This window comes from Lynx canadensis, chromosome B1, assembly GCF_007474595.2.
Source record: "Lynx canadensis isolate LIC74 chromosome B1, mLynCan4.pri.v2, whole genome shotgun sequence".
Classification (NCBI taxonomy): domain Eukaryota; kingdom Metazoa; phylum Chordata; class Mammalia; order Carnivora; family Felidae; genus Lynx; species Lynx canadensis.
This window is the reverse complement of record NC_044306.2, coordinates 50,632,489-50,652,539: the sequence shown is the minus strand read 5'-3', so window position 1 is coordinate 50,652,539 and position 20,051 is coordinate 50,632,489. Positions and strand designations below refer to the sequence as shown.

The window sequence follows — 20,051 nt, the reverse complement described above, 5'->3', positions numbered from 1 at the left end:
GTAAAAGATCCAAACAGAGCTGGTCTGTGATATCTCACCAGGTGGCATTAACCACTAACCACTTTCCAGTGTGTATTCTTACTAAGCTTTTCATCTGTATAGATTTTGGAACAAACATGGGACTGTGGTCCAGACTTTATAACTTTTACATTAATACATGAACATTTTCTTATCAGTGTTCTGCTGATAAAAGCTATGCAGTGTTGTACATGGGTGTGTTATAATTTTTCGATTCTGCTGTCTTGTAACATTTTCAACATGCTGTAGTAATCATCTTTACATCTTAATTCTTTTAAAATACCTGTATTTTCTCTGAGAAAACTAAAACTGTAGAGAATGTATAAAAGCATAAAGAGGACAGAGATCACTAATCTTATGCAGAAATAAATTTTATATGTGTAACTAGGTGTGTGTACATGTATATGTGTATATAATAACCACCATAAATATTGTTTTGTAACCTCCCCCTTTTCACTTAACATTGTGAAGGGTTTTCCATGTGAAATAAAAGTCTATATCATTTATAGAGTATTCGTTGTAAAACTGTACCATAAATAATTTAACTAACCTCCATTGTGAAGACGGTAAGTTATTTTTATTTCACTACTGTGAACAATGTTATCAATGTTACAACATTGTTATAGCATTATAAGTATGTTAAGGGTTTATTCTTAGTACATACTATACTGTTTTTATTTTTCAACAGGTGTTTGCATATGATCATTGTTTCTGGTCCATGGATGAATCAGTCAGAGAAAAATATGCAGGTAAGTACAGCATCCTATTAACTACTTACAATATAGAAAAGGTGTTTTTATGTTTTTTCCATAAAGTATGACAGCATTATTTTTTGTATAACTTTAAAAACCATATAGAGAACTTCCTCCCGTCTTTGCTGTTTTTATATTAATCAGGAAATAGATTAACAAGGTGCTGTTCTTGGTATAAGACAATGAAGGTAGATTAATAGGGTACATGGTTGAAGTTATCACATGCATTCCCAGGCCTTACATGGGACCTGGAGTACACTAACCATTTAGATTCTCTTCGATGTCCGTGATGAGTCTAGCGAGGCAGCTTGATATAAGGAAAGATGAGCCAAGGAGAAAAGGAAACCCTTAGTTTAGTCCAGGCTCTGTTCCTACCTGCCTCTGTGACTAGTAAGTCACTTATGTTTCATTGTTTCATTTCTCTCTTTAATGGATTCTCTAAATTTGCTTGGAATTCTGTTATTTTCTTACTCAACGATGACTGTCTTAAGTTTAGAACTTGTCTACAAGTTTAGGACTACAGCGACAGCCTTCTAATTTCTTTTATTCCCTACTGCTTTTATGACACCTGTTTCTAAGCAGTATCTTTTAAATATTGTCATATTGTATTGGCTTTTGTCATGAGACAGAGTAGTATTACAGCTGGTTCAAAAACTTAAGGTTAGTTTAGTATAGCTGGCCTGACAGATTACTTACAGATTGCTTCTGTATTGGAAATAAGAGGATGATATGCTAATCTGGGAAATTAACTAGGAAGTGGGGCATATTGGAATGCTATTTTTAGCATTCTAACAAACATACTTTCTCTGTAAGTATATATATAAGTATATAACAAACTGGATGCATAACAGCATCCAGGCCTTTCATATTTCATATTATATTCAAGACTCAAAGAGAGGCTGAATGATTTTGTTTGTTATTGACATACTTAATTTAGCCTGTAGAAGAGAATTTGAACCTATTATTTTTGTCCATGATTGAAAGCTAGAAGAAATTTTCAAGATCTTCTCTCTTCTAGCTGGTATGTATTGTAGGCCCTATAATTAAAAATTATCATTGAAGAAAAGGAGAGGAGATTGATACATATAATTGTTTAATTCAGGTTTACTGAGGTTCCAAATATAAACTTTGGATATTTTTAATCATCGTTTACAAAATTAGCAGTTCATTAGCTTTTTGCATTGCAGAGGATTTTTGGCCAGTGTTTATTAATTCAAGTTCATATTATCCAGGAACTTTTTACTCATTTCCTATCCTGGGCTAACTAGAAATACTTGAAAGACATAAGCCTTTGGACACCTTCATCAAGTCCTAAAATCTTGTTTGGAGATCTACAACTTGAAAAAGTGCATTTTTGAGGGGGTTGTTTTAACTAATATGTAGTTAAAATATCCTTTCTTATTCTTTTTCTCTCTTTCAGGTCAAGATGATGTTTTCAAGTGCCTTGGGGAGAATATCCTTCAGAATGCGTTTGATGGTTACAATGCATGTATCTTTGCCTATGGACAGACTGGTAATGTTAAATAATATATACTTTTTTAAGCTTTAAAGACTGTAACAGAGAAAGTAACAAAGAGAATACATATTGTTAGCATCTTATCAGTTACAATTGATAAGGAACATTTTGAATTCTGTACTTCTGTGGTTAACAGGAAAGAAAATCTATATAAAGTGAAGGAGTCACTCTTATAAGGGTATGTTGCATAGGTTGTCCAATTGAAAACTAGTCTTTGTGGAAGAATGGTTCTGGGAGCACCTGGGTGGCTCAGTCATTTGAGCGCCGACTCTTGATTTCGGTTCAGGTCATGATCTTATGTGAGATCAAGCTCCATGTTGGGCTCTGCACTAACAGCATGGAACTGGCTTGGGATTCTTTCTCTCCCTCTCTCTCTGCCCCTCCCCCACTTTCTCTCTCTCTCAAAATAAATAAATAAACATTAAAAAAATTAGAATGGTTGTGATATTTTTAAGAGCCAGTATATGATGTGGTTAAAAGAGCACAGATTCTGAGCCAGGGTAGCCCAGCTCCAGCCCAGCTCCTATGAAACTTACACCTCAGTTTTCTTATCTGTAAAATGTTGGTAAGTGTAAGCCTTCCTTATAGGGTTGTCACAATTAGTTAACATCAAAAACTTACAGAAAAAGCCTGGTACTTAAGAAGTAGTGTATTGGTTTGAGATATTATGACAATGATAAATTTTGTCAAGTGATAAAAGCAGCAATTTGTAGAATTAAAAATATGTTTATAAAAGCATTGCTACTAAAGAAGGAATAAGAGTTATACTTAAGTTAGGACTATGCATGATTTAATGTTTTCCTTTCTATTTTCCTGTGTTTTCTAAATTTTCTTTAATGAATATGTATTTTTGGTACAATGGAGAAAATAATTTTATAGTAGAGAAAGAAGATTACTCTGGTTTTTACACTGTTGCCAAAGGGTAGTAAGTTAATTTGCTCTGGGGCCTATAGGGATAATGTGTATTTTTTGTGCTATGATTAGTGGTTGGGAACAGTCACAGTAGTATTCATCATATGGATCTTCCCAGTTAATTTTAGAAAACTAGTTAGACCTCACTTTTTTTCAGTTGTTTTAGGTAATTTTTTTAAAGTATGAAGATGGTTAAATTATGTTTTTATTTTCTTCCTAAAAGGTGCTTATTTTATTTATTTTGAAAGAGAGAAAGCATGCGTGCGCAGGGCAGTGGGGGCAGAGAGAGAGGGAGAGAGAGAATCCTAAGCAGGCTCCACGCTGTCAGCTTGAAGCCTGAGGCAGGGCTCAGTCCCACGAGCTGTGAGATCACTACTTGAACCGAAATCAAGAGTTGGACGCTCAACCAGCTGAGCCACCCAGGCTCCCCAAAAGTGTTTACTTTAGATTTTACATGTGTAATAGGAAAGTTTCCATATTTGGTTAGTCTTATCATTATACTTGGTATATTTCTTATTTTATTTTGGGCATTTTACTAAGTGCTATAATTTATTATGAGCAATGGAATGGGAGTTATGTATTTAAACTTCTCAGAGACAGTAATAACTATGATTTCCACTTTATAGGATCTGGAAAATCTTATACCATGATGGGCACAGCCGACCAACCTGGATTAATTCCAAGACTTTGCAGTGGACTCTTTGAACGAACTCAGAAAGAGGAAAATGAAGAGCAGAGTTTTAAAGTAGAAGTGTCCTATATGGAAATTTATAATGAAAAAGTTAGAGACCTTCTTGATCCCAAAGGGTAAAGGACTTTGAAACTTTAATGTTATAACATTAAGGACTAAAACAGACTTCTAAATTGACTTAAGTGAATTTTTTTATATTGAACTCTGGTAGAGTTCTTTGTGCTTTTATTTGTTTATCTAGTTATTGTCCTTGTGACTGTGTTTTCAGTCACATTGAGCAGCTTCCTGCAGTCAATTCTGGCTTTTGAGTTTAGGGCTGAGTTGGGGAGGGAAGTATTGTTGAGCCACATGTATTTGCCTCATACTGCCTTTTTTCACATACATCCAAAGCCACAAACAAAAAATACGCAATGAAAATTAAGTTGCTTAGTATCATGAGAGACTGGTATCCTTTTTTTTTTTTTTATAATTTTTTTTTTTTAAATTTTTTTTTTCAACATTTATTTATTTTTGGGACAGAGAGAGACAGAGCATGAACGGGGGAGGGGCAGAGAGAGAGGGAGACACAGAATCGGAAACAGGCTCCAGGCTCTGAGCCATCAGCCCAGAGCCTGACGCGGGGCTCGAACTCACGGGCCGCGCGAGATCGTGACCTGGCTGAAGTCGGACGCTTAACCGACTGCGCCACCCAGGCGCCCCAAGGGACTGGTATCCTTAATCAAGTGGAGTTTGTCTCTTTCTTTTCTTTCTTTTATAAAAGGCCAAGAAATTTCAGGTCATTAGCCATTTTTTCTTTGCTTGCTGAGAAGGGCATAATCAGAGATTTGAAACCTGGACTTTAGGATAGTTAATTTTAAAGATCCCCAGAGAAAAAGAATGTCCCATTTTATGGCATAGACTTTGAAAGAGAAGTGGTTTGAAAGTATTAGAAAGCCTTAGAAAATGCTGTTCTCACTCTGCAGTCATAACTGAACCTAATGAGGAAGATAAGTATCTGAGGAAATCTGTCCATTGCACAGTTTTCTGAGTCAGATTTTAAGGAAGTGCAACAATGGTGAAAAAGAAACAGATAATAACCACAGCATGTGGTTTATAGATGTGAGAACAGTGTTTATAAGGTCAAAGAGCCACATGAACTGAGGCTTAGAATGTGGAGTTACAAGGGGATGCATAATTATGCTTGGATGAAGAAGATGATCAAAAAAAGGTGGTCTTAGAAGCAGTGAATCATAGTGATGCTCAATCGTAAGAAAAAGTGTCAATCCCTCACTGGTATCTGTTTTCTTTGTCAAAGGTAATGATCTTCAGTCCTTTCACAATGACATTCAATTGGCACTTAGTGTTTCTCTGTAAAACTTAACATTTAGGGGCGCCTGAGTGGCTCAGTTGGTTAAGTGTGTGACATCGGCTCAGGTCATGATCTCACAGTTCATGAGTTCGAGCCCCGTGTCGGGCTCTGTGCTGACAGCTCAGAGCCTAGAGCCTGCTTTGGATTCTGTGTCTCCCTCTTTCTCTGCCCCTCCCCCAGTCATTCTCTCTCTCTCTCTCTCTCTCTCTCTCTCTCTCAAAAATAAGTAAACATTAAAAAAAAAAAAACTTAACATTTATTGAATGATCATTATTACATGCCAAGCACTAGGCAAGTTGTAAAGGAAGATCTCACAGTGTGGACAGAATGAGAGTTTTGGAAACAAGTAATTATAATACAGTGCAGTGATGCTTTTAAATTATGAAGGAGGCTTATATAAAATAGGTGAGGGGAAAGAGGGAATGAGGAGAAGGGAAGAGTCCACGAAGAGTACTGGATGATTTTTGTGCTGAGTAGCAGTTTGTCCACTGAGAAGTTAGGTGAGAACCATTCAGGCATAGGGGACAGCCTATGCTAAAAGGATGGAGGTATAAGACATCACTTGCTTGGAGAGTGACCCCACTGTCCAGGGTGGCTGGAGGACCCTGAGCATGGCTGGAGGGCACTGAGCATGAAAGTCTAAACAGGGAACCAAAGGAGGCCAGAGGTAGGAAGGTTCTAGCTTAAGTACCCACATCTTGCTGAATACTGTGTCTTGTACTTTTTCTGCATCTTCACCTCAGTGAAGAGCATCACTTTCTTTGAGATCCCAAAGTTCTTCTTGCCAGGAATTCTTAGCTGACTTTGTATTCCACATTGCTTGTGTGCAATAGTTCCAACTTTTATCCACAGTTTGCCTGGAGTCTTTAATAATTTCTTATGTTTGTCTTGTATATAGTTAGTATTTAACAGCATGGGCTTGGGGTTCACATAGCTCTGCATCTGGGTCCCTCTAATTGTTACCTATTAAGCAAATTTCGTATGCTTTCTAGGCCTCATTTGTACAGAGGGGATGATAATATTACATAATATTGCAGAGGGCTGTTGTGAAGATTGGCTGGGATGATAGACCTGAGGTCTTAGAACAGTTATATAGTAAGTGCTCAGTTAGCTGCTGTTGTCTCCTCCATGAAAGTTTCTTGAGGATTTTTGTAATGTTTCTGAAGAGTTGAAGTGAATAGAATTAAAAACTCTAAAAGTGATCCCTTTTCAGTGAAAGACTGTCTGAGAGAACTTAGTTTTTTAAATCAAGTACTGATTTTATGAATTCAGTATCTACTGTGTGTAATGATGTAATTATGTTGTTTTATACTCAGGAGGTAATACAGTACACATTATCTTTTAAAAGAAAAGAAAAATTAAAGGAAAAAGTTATAGTACATCTTGAGATCAGAATTAAGTCAAATATTTGTTCTATATTTACTTCATGTACAGTTCTATAGTGGTAAGTGAAATTTTTGGTGGTTGATCCTAGGGTGCTAGAGGATTCCAAATCATTAGAAAATCAGTACATAAAATAAGAATCACTTGTAATCTCACCAGCAACAAATATTCTTTTTTTCATTGTAATGTTTATATTTAAAAAAATTTTTAATGTTTATTTTTGAGAGGTGGGGGAGGGGCAGAGGGGGGCGGGGACACAGAATTCGAAGCAGGCTCCAGGCTGTGTGCTGTGAGCACAGAGCCTGATGAAGAGCTGGAACCCATGAACTGTGAGATCATGACCTGAGCCGAAGTCAGACGCTTAACCTACTGAGCCACTCAGGTGCCCCATTGTATTGTTTATATTTTTTAAGGAGCTTTTTTGAGAGAGAATTCATGTACTATACAATCATCAACAAATATTCTTAATGTTTTTTGGTTGATGTATTAAGTACGCTGTATGTTCTAGGTTTTGGCAGATTCCCCTTATGGGGTTTATTAGTTCTTTGTTTTAAGTGGTATTTATTTATTTTTTAATCATGAATAAGTATTTAATTATACTGAATCCTTTTCACTACATTTATTGAAATGATTGTGTTTTGTTCCCCATTTAGTCTATCAGTCTAGTGTGATAATGGGCATGAATCAGTGTTAAAACAACCTAGCAGCCCTGGGATCAGCCTAATGTTACATTTTTAAATCATGATTAAATTCAGTGTATTGGCTTGTTTGTTTTTATTCATGACTGAGATTGGTCTGAGCTTTCTTGCACAGTTAACATTTATTGAGTTCTGTTCTTTGTACCACTTTCTGTGAAATGACAAGTAGATTGTTTGTATTTATTTGACTCTGCATTCTTTGTGGTAGGAAATAGACATCCCACAGTGTACCCTTTTGAGTGATGTGATATTTTACCACGTTATGAAGTTTTTCTTACCAGTCAAGATTTTAAATTTTGGTTTAGATTCTTCTTGAATCAAGTTAGTTGGTTCTTTTTACTTGGGATCTTTATTGAATTCAGTGTATATTTTTATGGAGGACGATTGAGTCGTTTTAAAAACACGTTATTGTTTTAAAATTCTTTCTTTTTAATGAGCAGAAGTCGTCAAACGTTAAAAGTCAGAGAGCACAGTGTGTTGGGACCCTATGTCGATGGACTTTCTAAACTGGCTGTCACAAGCTACAAGGTAATAACATCCTTTATGTAAACTGCTTACAGTCACTGTAGCAAATTACTTCTTGTTTAAATTGTGATGATGATTTTTCTTGAAATTAAAAAAAATTACAGTAGTATTACTTAAAAGCTACTTTTTACAAAAATCTGTCTTGAAAAGCTATGTATGGCTATTAGGACAGTTTAATTTTGAGAGAAGGTTATACACATTTGCCAAGCATACCTGGTCATCTGTTGTGAGATACAAATTTTTTCATATTTTATGAACTCTAAAATTGTGATATTCCTTATGGTTACATCTTAAAATTATAAATGGCAGCATTTTTCTTCCCTAGCAGTACATAAAATAATGAAGTTGCTTATGATTTCATTGATTTAATGAAATAAAATATATGAATTGGGTAGTTGGAATTCAAAGTCTGTTTCTAATTTGAGAGGATCACGCATTGGTCTTTTATTCTCTTCATTTTCCAACTTCACACTTCTGCTTTGTGTGGATCCATCAGGCTTTGCGTGTTGGGGAAATGGGGGTGGAGTGAGATGCTGTGATGTCATGTACCTCGGATTAAGAGTCACAGAATATTGATCTGGTGATACGTAATCCTATTGTGTGACTCTTGTATGACTTTGGATTCATCTACCTCACTAAAAGCCTCTTTGTCCCAAGTTATAAAACGGAAATTAGTTGTATTGTCTTGAGTATATTATGTGGTAGGCCCATTTGGTTTTTTTTGTTCTTTAATCAGTTCTGTCATTTGGTCAATGATACTTCATTTAGTAGGTGTTAGTTACTTCATTTGGTTAACATCTATTGAACATCTATCATGTGCCAGACATTGTACTAGGTGCTGAGGATATAAAAAATGAATGAGATGGTCCATCCCCTCAAGATACTTGTAGATGTTATTATAAAGGTATTCTGAAACAAAATGACTAAGAGCAATGAGAAATTCTTGTCTAGGATTAGTAGTTTGGAGGAGGGGGATACCTAACTTAAATGAATATGTAGGTGTCTGGGGAGGGTGGAGTCTAGGAAGACTTCCTGGAGGAGATCAAATGAGATAATGCATGTGAAAAGTCTTTGAGAAACCTAGGATATTAATGTTAGTAAGTATTGTAATTTTAATAATGATTATTTGAGGACTTATTTATACAACACTGGAGAGAGATCAAGATGTTTTTGAATGCTCAGAGGAGATTGGAAAGTGACAAGAGACATTTTGCTTGTTTAAAAAATTTAAAGGCTCAGGGCACCTGGGTGGCTCAGTCAGTTGAACTTCTGACTTTGGCTCAGGTCATGATCTCATGGTTCATGAGTTTGAGCCTCACATCAGGCTCGCTACTATCAGCCTGTTAGTGGAGAGCCCACTTAAGATCCTCTATCCCCTTCTCTTTCTGGCCTTCCCCCGCTTGTGTGCACGTGCTCTCTCTCTGTAGAAAAAAAAAGGACTCAATACAGAGTTTATGCATGAGACAACAAATTAGAGGCCAATGAATAAGTGTAGGTTAAATAGGGTGAAGCTTTTACATTAAGTCTCAGGATGGTCAGATTTAATAGATCTAAAAAATTTTGAATTTTTCTTTTTGTGTTGAATTTTCCATTTTGGTGCTTACTTAAACTTCTCTTTATAGTTAATGTTTCTACTTTGAGGCTTTTTATTTGTCATATAGAATTTTTCCTTAAACATTATTCTTTTTCATTGCTATGGCAAAATAGAAAATTATGATTTTCAAAGTTTTTTATATATATGTGTCAGTTAGGATTGTGTTGGCTGCAAGTAACAGGAAAATATAATAGGATTTAAGTTCTTTAGAATGTGAATTGTTATCTATTTTGTTCATTATTTTCAGTATTCAAAATGCACTAGCATCTAATAGGTGACTTCAATATATATTTAAATGAATAAATGAAAGAATGAATGGTGAGAGGGCTGATATAGTGGCTCCAAGATGCTGTTAGGGATCTAGATTCCTTCCAGCTTTCCACATAGAGCCAGCTCTGCAGTAATACCCTTATTCTCATAGTTCAAAATCTTAGCTCTTAGAACCAAGATGTGACAGCATGCCTACTCCCTTTAAGGAGAATTCCCAGATGACTTTACATCTCATTCACTAAAACTTAGTCCTATGGCCAGACTGAGCTGCAAGGGCATCTGGGAAATATAGTCTCTTAGTTCCACGGCAAGATGTTTAGCTAAAATTTGGGTTCCTTTACTAGAAAGAAAAGGAGATGGGGTAAGAGGAGACAACTAGTCAACTCTTTCATACATACATCTTTCTTGTTCCTCATTAAAATTCTTGTAAGGTAGATAATATTATAGCTCTGTACTGTTATTTATGAAACTAGAATTCAGTTTGGTTAAGTAACTATTTTTAGAGCTTGTAACATTTAAAAAAATGAAGATCCCATCCCATGATCTTTCAAGTGCATCTTGCTGTCTCCTTTTAGCAGTAATGGCAACGAAGTAGTAAATCTGTGCAGACATTCATTTCTTGATGTCTCAGTTTTCAGAAACAGGTCTGGTATAATACACACTAACATGGGTGATGCAGCACTGCTATGCCTGTGTGAAGGGTTTAGAATCATTTTTGTTTGTTGCTTATTCATATGATCTAATTTAACAATTGTCTTCTGTTGCTTCTGTGATTAAAGAAACTAAATTTTTTGAAATTTCTAGATTAGATGAGGGGTGGCATCGTATGTTTGTCCATCTTGTGGGTCTCCACCCGTGGCTTCTAAACTTTCCTAATTCTCAAAGCTGCTACTTTATTTGGCATCTACAGAAAATAAATGTGTTTTTTTTTTAGTTTTCAGAGACAGCATTGGCTATTTTACTCTGTTGGGCTTAATGTTCACTGAAAAACAAAGTGTAGATGTGTAAACTCCAAATGTGGTTGTCTGAGTAGTGATACTTGTAATGCATTTCATAGGATAGCAGAGTTTTATTTGACAATGCAATGTGTATCTATGACTTATTTCCACTTAGGATATTGAGTCTTTGATGTCTGAGGGTAACAAGTCTCGTACAGTTGCTGCCACGAACATGAATGAGGAGAGCAGTCGATCCCATGCAGTCTTCAAAATCACCCTTACCCATACTTTATATGATGTGAAGTCTGGGGTAGGTATTCAGATGCCTGACCTTTTTGTTTGTTTGTTTGTTTAATATTTTAAAAGTGGATCACGATTTATCTTACTCTATTCCTTCAAGTGTCATATAACTTAGAATCCTAGCTAGACATGGGTATGAATTAGGAGTCAGCAAGAAACAGAAGCCGCTGTAGATTAACAGAAAGGGATTTAACAGAGGGAATTGGGTGATTACAGCGTTGTTAGAACACCTGAAGGGGAGTGGGCTCTAGAGTAAATCTCTAGGAATAATCACACAGATCTCACCCATCAAGGATGAGACTACCTCTGAGGCTACCACCAGGGCTGTGAGATCCAGGCATGCTCAGTAGCTGTGATCTAGGCCATAGGAGTTAATGAAGCTGCCTCTTAGTGACCTGGAAGCTGGAGAATGTAAGCTGAGACACTTGTAGAAACCCTCATATTTCTGTGATCCTGCTTGCCAGCAGAAAACAGCCAAAACAGTCCGGGGGATGACCTCTACTTTACTTCTCCTTTCCAAATCTGAAGCACATATATCTGCTTGACAGAACCTAAGTCACATCATGAACCCTGGCTGTAAGGGAATCTGAAAAATGTAGTTTTTAGCTCCATCCTGTCCAACTAAAGGAACGTGGAACAGAAGTTAAACATGCTGATGGTTCACGGTCTCTGCCACAGAATTTTTTGAGCTTTAAACTTTGATGGCTGACTGCAGAAGCTAATGTTAACTCTAGCTAATTTAGTAGAGATTCTTTTGAAATGTTCTCTTCTGCTAAACAGCTAAGTATTAGAAGGAAAAAACTATACTGGGGAAATTGTACTATAAAAGTATCGGATTTGTAATGTTTTGAATACTTGGTTTTGAAGCTTATGAAGAGTAAACAGAGCCAGAGATGTATATGCTTCCACCATACTGAAACTTTTCTTGGTTTACTACTTACTTTTTATGTGAATATTTGCATATTTTATTATGATGCCTTACCCCCCACCCCAGCAAATGAGTTTCAAATGCCAGAAGCTAAAATAATCATGCTGGCAAAATGCTAGATTTTGGTAAGATTTTCATTTGCTGAAAGCATATTTTTCTTTTTTTTTGCCATCACAGCAAGATTAGTGTAACAACAAAGAGTTCTTTGTTTTCTGTTTCCTTTTCAGCATAAAACAAAAAACATACTGATGACTTTTTTTTTAAACCAAAAGTACTTTTGATTTGGGAAGCCGAATATCCTTTTGTTAGCAACATAGTTTATTTATGGAAATAAATATAAATGTGTATATTAAAGAAAAGTTTTAAAAAATAATTCAGTCTGGGGGGTGCCTGGGTGGCTCAGTCAGTTAAGCATCTGACTTCGGCTCAGGTCATGATCTCACGGTTTGTGAGTTTGAGCCCCACATCAGGCTCTGTACTGACAGCTCAGAGCCTGGAGCCTGCTTCCAATTCTGTGTCTCCCTCTCTCTCTGCCTTTCTCTTGCTCTGACTCTCTCCCTCTCAAAAATAAATAAACATTAAAAAAAAAAAAGATCCAGTCTGTAGATTTGGGCATTGCTTTCCCACATTTCTTGTATTTCTGCTGAAGTATAAAATATGTGTTATGTGTGTGATTACATTACAGAACATTTTTGATAAAGGACATATCAATATATGTGTATATATATATAATAACTAGAAAAATATGTAAGTTTATACTTGAAACTATGAAGTAAGGGAATTATTATATATAAATAATATGAAAAACTTAAGCAAGTGTTGGGTTTTTGAGAGACCCCATTATATAAAATTTTAATTTTTTTTTTTTTTTTAATTTTTTTTTTCCAACGTTTATTTATTTTTGGGACAGAGAGAGACAGAGCATGAACGGGGGAGGGGCAGAGAGAGAGGGAGACACAGAATCTGAAACAGGCTCCAGGCTCCGAGCCATCAGCCCAGAGCCTGACGCGGGGCTCGAACTCACGGACCGCGAGATCGTGACCTGGCTGAAGTCGGACGCTTAACCGACTGCGCCACCCAGGCGCCCCTAATTTTTTTTTTTTACATCAGTAAGAATTGCAAATATTTTCCTTCAGGGTTATTGGTAAATATTTGTGAAATTTTAAACAACTTTATATCATTAAAATTTATATTTTACAAGTGCCGTTATATGAAAATTTTATTGGGCTCCCTTCAAATATCCCATTTTGGGGGCACTATTTTTCTGAGGCAGCTTTCACTCTTGTCTGAATTAGTAAAGCCGTGAATATTTTGTGTGTATCTATCTACTGCTAGACTGGACAGTTCTCTTACACTGTTTTATGTGAGCACAAGATAATTTTGAAATAACAGTAAATGTTTTAATAAAGGATTTAGATAATAAAATCATTCGGTAGAGATGTAGCATTTTCTGTATTCTTTAACTGTTTATAAGTGTTTGTTGATTTACTTTGTAGACATCTGGAGAGAAAGTGGGCAAACTGAGCTTGGTTGACTTAGCTGGCAGCGAGCGGGCAACGAAAACTGGAGCCGCAGGGGACAGGTTGAAGGAGGGGAGCAACATCAACAAGTAAGTTTTCCAGAAGCTTACTTTTATTACTTTACTGACTTAAGAGCCAAATGGGGAACTTCTGTGGTTATTAAAAGAATAAGGTTCTGGAATTATTGAGGCTATATTGAATAAATAATTGAGAATTTTTTCATATATATATACTTTTTTCAAATATATATCTATATTTATATAGACATAGATATTTATGGGCCCAAGCATATTTTATGTTTTGTTGAGATGTCTAATGGGGCTGAAGAGCACAGTCAAGTCAGAGGTTTCTCAAGAGCAGCCCTACTGAGATTTGGGGTGATTCTTTGTCCCAGGGACTGTTCTTTTGTGTTGTAGGATGTTTAGCAGCATCCCTGGCCTTACTCACTAGATGGCAGTAGTACCTGCCACCTCTCTTCTCCCACCCCCAGTTGTAACAACCTAAACATATCTGTGGACATTGTAGCTGCTCCCTGTTTGGGGCACAGTAGCCCTCCACGGGAGAACCACTGGTCTAAGCTATGGAAAAGCTGTTGAGACATCTCAGCCTGGGTGTCACGGTCTGAGCAAACATCAACCTGTGTACTAGCCACGTTGAGCTTTTCCTTTTATGACTGTTGTGGTGCTTATTTATACCAAGAAGCCGGGGTTTTATAAAGTAATATTTTGTGTACCAGTTCCTTTAAATGGTTATATTTTCTACCTCAAGCTAAATTATTAGCTCCTGTGGGCAGGAATCCAGAAGGAAACACAGTGAGAGTCACTAACTGGAGATCATAAAAGACCATCATCCAGATGCTATGTTGTTATTGTATTATTGAATGGTGATATATATGAATGATATTGTGTGTGATATATTTATAGATATATATGACATAGATAGATAGATACACTGACACACATATATAAATGTTTTTGCCTTATACTAAGTTTTAATTAATTGTATTGTGTTTGTGGCTTCCTTTCTTAAAGATATGTGGTGTTTGTATCTTATCTTAACCTAAAGGTTTACAGCTCATGTTGCTATTTACAAAAATGAAAAAAAAAACAATAGAGCTAAGCAATTTAATTGCTTGCAGTAGTATTAGAAGGATATTAGCTTTTAGAGTTCATGGGTTTTTAAACTGAGCAACAAAATGCTGATGGCAGTGCTGTTCTAATGCAGGTACAAGGCATCTTGATGTTCAGTTTTGTGCTAAAATATGATACTTAATATACTCAGTTTTTTATGGTTATTCCGGTTTGTTGCACCATGCAGGTCCCTCACGACCCTCGGTCTCGTTATCTCAGCCCTAGCAGATCAGAGTGCTGGCAAAAACAAGAATAAATTTGTTCCATATCGTGACTCAGTTCTCACTTGGCTGCTCAAAGTAAGCTCCCCACTCCCCCACCCCCATCCTTTCTGGCGTACTCTTAGTGGTTGGTAGAAAGGAAGAGAAGAGTAGATTGTTAATTCCTCCCAATTACCATTTCTTCTAATAATGTTCAAGTTTAAAATCTTACATGATAATCATAGTTTCAGTAGATTAAGCACCTGATTCATCAGAATCTGGAAGCAATGGGATTTAGGGCACACTGAATCACACAATTGCCTCTGAGATTTTGGGGTGTAGCAGAAGGACCTCCTGCTAATCTGATAGCCTAGTGAGTCATAGGAAAGGATTTCCACTGGCTTATGGACTCAGCTGGACTACTCTGTCTTTCTCACAGACTCCTTTTGTTTGACTGACATTTTGGACCTTGTTTTTCTGTTTAACATCAAGGCTACTCATGATCATTTTAATTTACTTTCAGCTTAGGTGTTGTTTAAGGATACAGAGTAGAGCACACAGTCATTAATTTGTTAATTGACTTAGTATATGTAAGATAGATGGAAATGAGAAAGAAAAAAGACTATGGAGTGCTATGAGGAGAATGTAAAGAAATGTAAGACCCTCCTCCCTCTATAATAGCTCAGGATCTAGTAAGGGAGATAAGATGTGTACACAAAATATTTTAAGAGAGTCAGTGATTCCATAAGAGAGATAGTAAGGACATGTAATAGGTGTTTGGTGAAGAGAGAGGCTATTTCCAGGTCTCTTCTCGTCTTCAAGTTTCCCTGTAGTCTCTTTTTTTTTTTAAGTTCATTTATTTTGAGAGAGAGAGAGAGAGAATAAGCAGGGGAGGGGCACATAGAGATGGAGAAAGAGAATCCCAAGTAGGCTTTATGCTGCCAGTGCAGAGCCCGACACGGAGCTCAATCTCAGGAACCATGAGATCATCATTTGAGCCAAAATCAAGAGTGAGACGCTTAACCGACTGAGCCACCTAGGCAGGCGCCCCTCCCTGTAGTCCTCTTGGAGGTGTCGTGGTGAATTGGCTATGGGACTGGGAGCTAGAGGATTGAAAATCCAGTGACAGTTTAACTCTGTATAGAGTTACCAATCTAGAACAAAATATTTTACCTAATACTTTTTCTATTTTTTTAAAATAAAGAAATAATTTTATGAGCTCTGTTTAGTTTTGTGATAGGTTATTCTGTCACTGATCAAGACTTTATTGAACACCTGTTGCTCACTGTGCTAGGGGTTGAGAATATAACACTTAGTATAGGACACAACTCCTTTTTTTGGCTGTTTTAAAATTTTATTTTATTTTTTATTTTAATTCCAGTGTAGTTAACATACAATGTTATATTAGTTTCAGGTGTACAATATAGTGATTCAACAATTCCGTACATCACCCATTGCTCTTCATGACAAGTGCACCTCCTAATCCCCATACCATAATTCACCTCCCCACCCCTGTAACCATCAGTTTGTTCTTTATAGTCATGAGTCAGCTTCTTGGTTTGTCTCCCCCTCTCTCTTTTGTTGTTCCCTTTGCTTGTTTGTTTTGTTTCTTAAATTCCACATATGAGTGATATCATGCAGTATTTGTCTTTCCCTGACTGACTTATTTTTGCTTAGTATTATTCTCTGTAGCTCTATCCATGTCATTGCAAATGGCAAGATTTCATTCCTTTTCATGGCTGAATAATATTCCATTGTGTATATATACCACTGCTTTATCGATTCATCAGTTGATGGACACTTGGGCTGCTTTTGTAATTTGGCTATTGTAAAAAGTACTGCTATAAACACTGGGGTGCATGTATCCTTTCACATTAGTGTTTTTGTATTGTTTGGGTACATACCCAACAGTGGGATTACTAGATTTTAGGGTACTTCTATTTTTAACTTTTTGAGGAACCTCCATACTTTTTCCAGAGTTTCTGCACCATTTTACATTCCACGAACAGTGCAAGAGGGTTCCTTTTTTTCCACATCCTCTCCAGCACTTATTATTTTTTTGTATTTTTTATTTTAGCCATTCTGAGAGGTATGAAGTAATTTTAATTTGCATTTCCCTGATGATGAGTGATGTTGAGCACTTTTCATGTGTCTGTTGGCCATCTGGATGTCTTCTTTGGAGAAATGTCTGTTCATGTCTTCTGCCCATTTTCTAATTGGATTGTTCATTATTTATTTTTTTGGTGTTGATTTGCGTAAATTCTTTGTATATTTTGGATACTAACTCTTTATCACATAAGTCATTTGCAAATAATCTTCTTCCATTCAGTAGGTTGCCTTTCAGTTTCATTTACTGTTTCCTTCACTGTGCAGAAGCTTTTTATTTTGAAGTAGTCCTAATAGTTTATTTTTGCTTTTATTTCCCTTGCCTCCAGAGATATATCTAGACAGATGTTGCTATAGCCAATGTCACAGACATTTCTGTGCTCTCTTCTAGGATTTTGTTTTAAATTCTTTTAACGTTTATTTATTTTTGAGAGAGAGAGAGCAGGGGAGGGGCAGAGAGACAGAGGGATACATAGAATCTGAAGCAGGCTCCAGGCTCCAAGCTGTCAGCACAGAGCCCAATTTGGGGCTCAAACCCACAAACCATGATATCATGACCTGAGCTGAAGTCAGACGCTTAACCGACTGAGCCACCCAGGTGCCCCTCTTCTAGGATTTTTTATGGTTTCACCTCAATTAAAGGTGTTTTTAATCTATTTTGAATTTATTTTTGTGGGTGGTGTAAGATAAGTGGTCCAGTTTCATTCTGGACCACTCAGTTACATTCATTCAAATGTAGCTGATGCCATTTGTTGAAGAGACTTTCTTTTTCCCATTGGATATTCTTTCCTGCTTTGTCGAAGATAAATTGACCATGTAATTGTGGGTTTATTTTTGGGTTTTCTGTTCCGCCTCATTGATCTATATGTCTGTTTTTGTGCCAGTACCATTACATTTTGATTTCTCCAGCCTTGTAATATAACTTGAAATTTGGAATTGTTTTCCAAAATTGCTGTGACTATTCAGGGTCTTTTGTGGTTCCATACAAATTTTAGGATTTTTTGTTATAGTTCTGTGAAAAACGCTATTAGTATTTTGATAGGGACTGCATTAAATGTGTAGACTGCTTTGGGTAGTATGGACATTTTAACAATATTTGTTATTCCAAGGTGACACAACTTTTGACTTAGTCTATAACATGTTTATAAAGGAAGCTGGGTTTTCTTCTATTTTCTACTCTCTCAAAAGGTTAGTGGTATTCATCTTTACTTTCTAGAACTCTGCACACCATTTGAGCATGCTTCATTAAGTGAAACTGGCCACAGTGTAAAAAATCAGGTAGATTACTTCCATTGGCCAAAATGCAAAAAAAAAAAAAAAAAAAAAAAAAATAGAAATTTAAAACAAAAGAAATAAACAAACAAAATTTGATAATTAAAAAACACTTGTAGATAGGTCTTGAATTTAAGGGGTATTACAAAACATTAATCATGCTGGTCATCAGTAACTAACCTTGAAATCTCATGTGTTTAATATCCAGGAGACATTTTGATAAGATACTCATTTATTCCTCAGACTTTCCCACAGAAACGTTTCCTGATCATTCATGATTATTCCCTGGATGTGCCTGATTTAAAAGACATAATATTCATTGTCCTGTTTCAGTGTTACTACCTCAGTCCATTTAAACAAACACTAGGAAATATCTTTTATTAAATTAATTCACAGAATTAAAATAGCCAGTGTAATTATTGAGTGTCCATTCCATAGGTTGGAGGCCAGAAGAATCAATTACTTTGCAAAGTGCTTCATACACATGATCTCATTTACTTCTCTGAAAGCAAATGGTAATGTTCCCATGTTACAGTGGGACAGTGGTCGCAGAAATAAGATTAGGGCTGACTTCACTGCCCATCTTCTCTTGCCTAGGCTATGTAGTGTACATCCTGTCAAAGGTTACTTTTCGTTAGAAGGAGAAACACTTTACTTTTACCACATGTTGATAGAAACTCATGAAAATACTTGAAGAGCAAAACTAAATATTTTCGAAAACTCACTTTATCTTCTGTTCAATAAAATTAGGTTGTAATTATAACATCCGTGTGTCAGTTCTTAGGCTAACAAAATGAAGTTTTCTTGTCATGTTTTTTACTTGAAAACTATGTGACCTTCTTTGTCATGTGTAACTTTTGCAGCAAGATCACAAGTGGGGCATTTTTGCAAAACTTATTCCGATGTTTAAACAGTTTTCCCAAAGGCCTCTCAGAATCCATTGATACATAAATCAGTCTCCTTTGAAGTAGCTTTTATGCCCTTTTTGCTCTGTCCTTCTTTAATTCTAAATTAGTCTAACTCTCCCTGATCCTTGTTCGACTTCGTATGATTCTAGTATTCTCCAACATAGCTATCATTGAACTCATAAAATTTCTCAGCCTTTATCAGATTTGCAGTTTCTTTTAAAAGTGTTTTTGCATTGTGTTTGCATTATAATTGTGTTATGCTCTTGATATTTACCACATCTGAGAGTCAGAGAAAATGAGTACCCTAGGTGATTTGGTGGGGCATACATATGAGTGCTCTTCTGTCACTCTTCTCTCCGGGTGGGTTGAGTGGTTACTCATTTGGTAAGTGGTCAGTGGAGAACCATTTCTTATCAAGAGATTTTTTTGCTTCTCTGTGTAACCTTCTAAATGTGAGCCTCTTAACATCAAATAATTTCTGGTAATAAACACTCAAATAATACGTATCTTTTGACTTCATCCACCTTCTTCGTTCTTACTGCCACTTACCTAATGAAGGCAACTTTCATCCCTTGCCTGGATGATTGAAACATCTCCCTTGAGTTTTTTTATTAATCCATTCCTTCTTTATAGTAAGGTTGTACTGTCTTAAAATTAATACTCTTCTTAAACTTCAGTCTCTTCAATAATTCTGTTAGAGGCCCTTATGATAAAGTCCAAATTCTTTAATGACTTGTGACTTTCTAGGCCTTCAATAATCTGACCCCTCACTACCTCTTATTGTTCTTCTTGCTCTTAATATGATCAGTCCTAGCTAAGTGTTGAGTCCTCTTACTTCTAGGACATTATTCTTACCGTGTTTGGAACATTCTTCCTCCTCTCTACAATCTCCCCTCCCACTGCCCTCCCCATAAATCTTTATCTGGACAATGCTTATTCATCTTAGGTCTCAAATGTCACTTTCTCTGAAAGTCTTCCCTACCGTTTCAAGACTGGGCTTTCTGCTCATTCTCTGTTTTCTGTGACCATGTTGTGTTTATCC

General features: G+C 36.3%; 1 protein-coding gene across 1 annotated transcript in view; it reads left to right on the top strand.

Annotated features, from left to right (window-relative positions):
* KIF13B (kinesin family member 13B) overlaps nucleotides 1-20,051 on the top strand; it is a 204,537-nt gene that overhangs the window by 72,230 nt on the left and 112,256 nt on the right. The window contains 7 exon segments of the mRNA XM_030312696.1: nucleotides 707-767; nucleotides 2,191-2,283; nucleotides 3,825-4,005; nucleotides 7,759-7,846; nucleotides 10,821-10,955; nucleotides 13,370-13,482; nucleotides 14,711-14,822. Coding sequence (XP_030168556.1) covers nucleotides 707-767; nucleotides 2,191-2,283; nucleotides 3,825-4,005; nucleotides 7,759-7,846; nucleotides 10,821-10,955; nucleotides 13,370-13,482; nucleotides 14,711-14,822 — 783 coding nt within the window.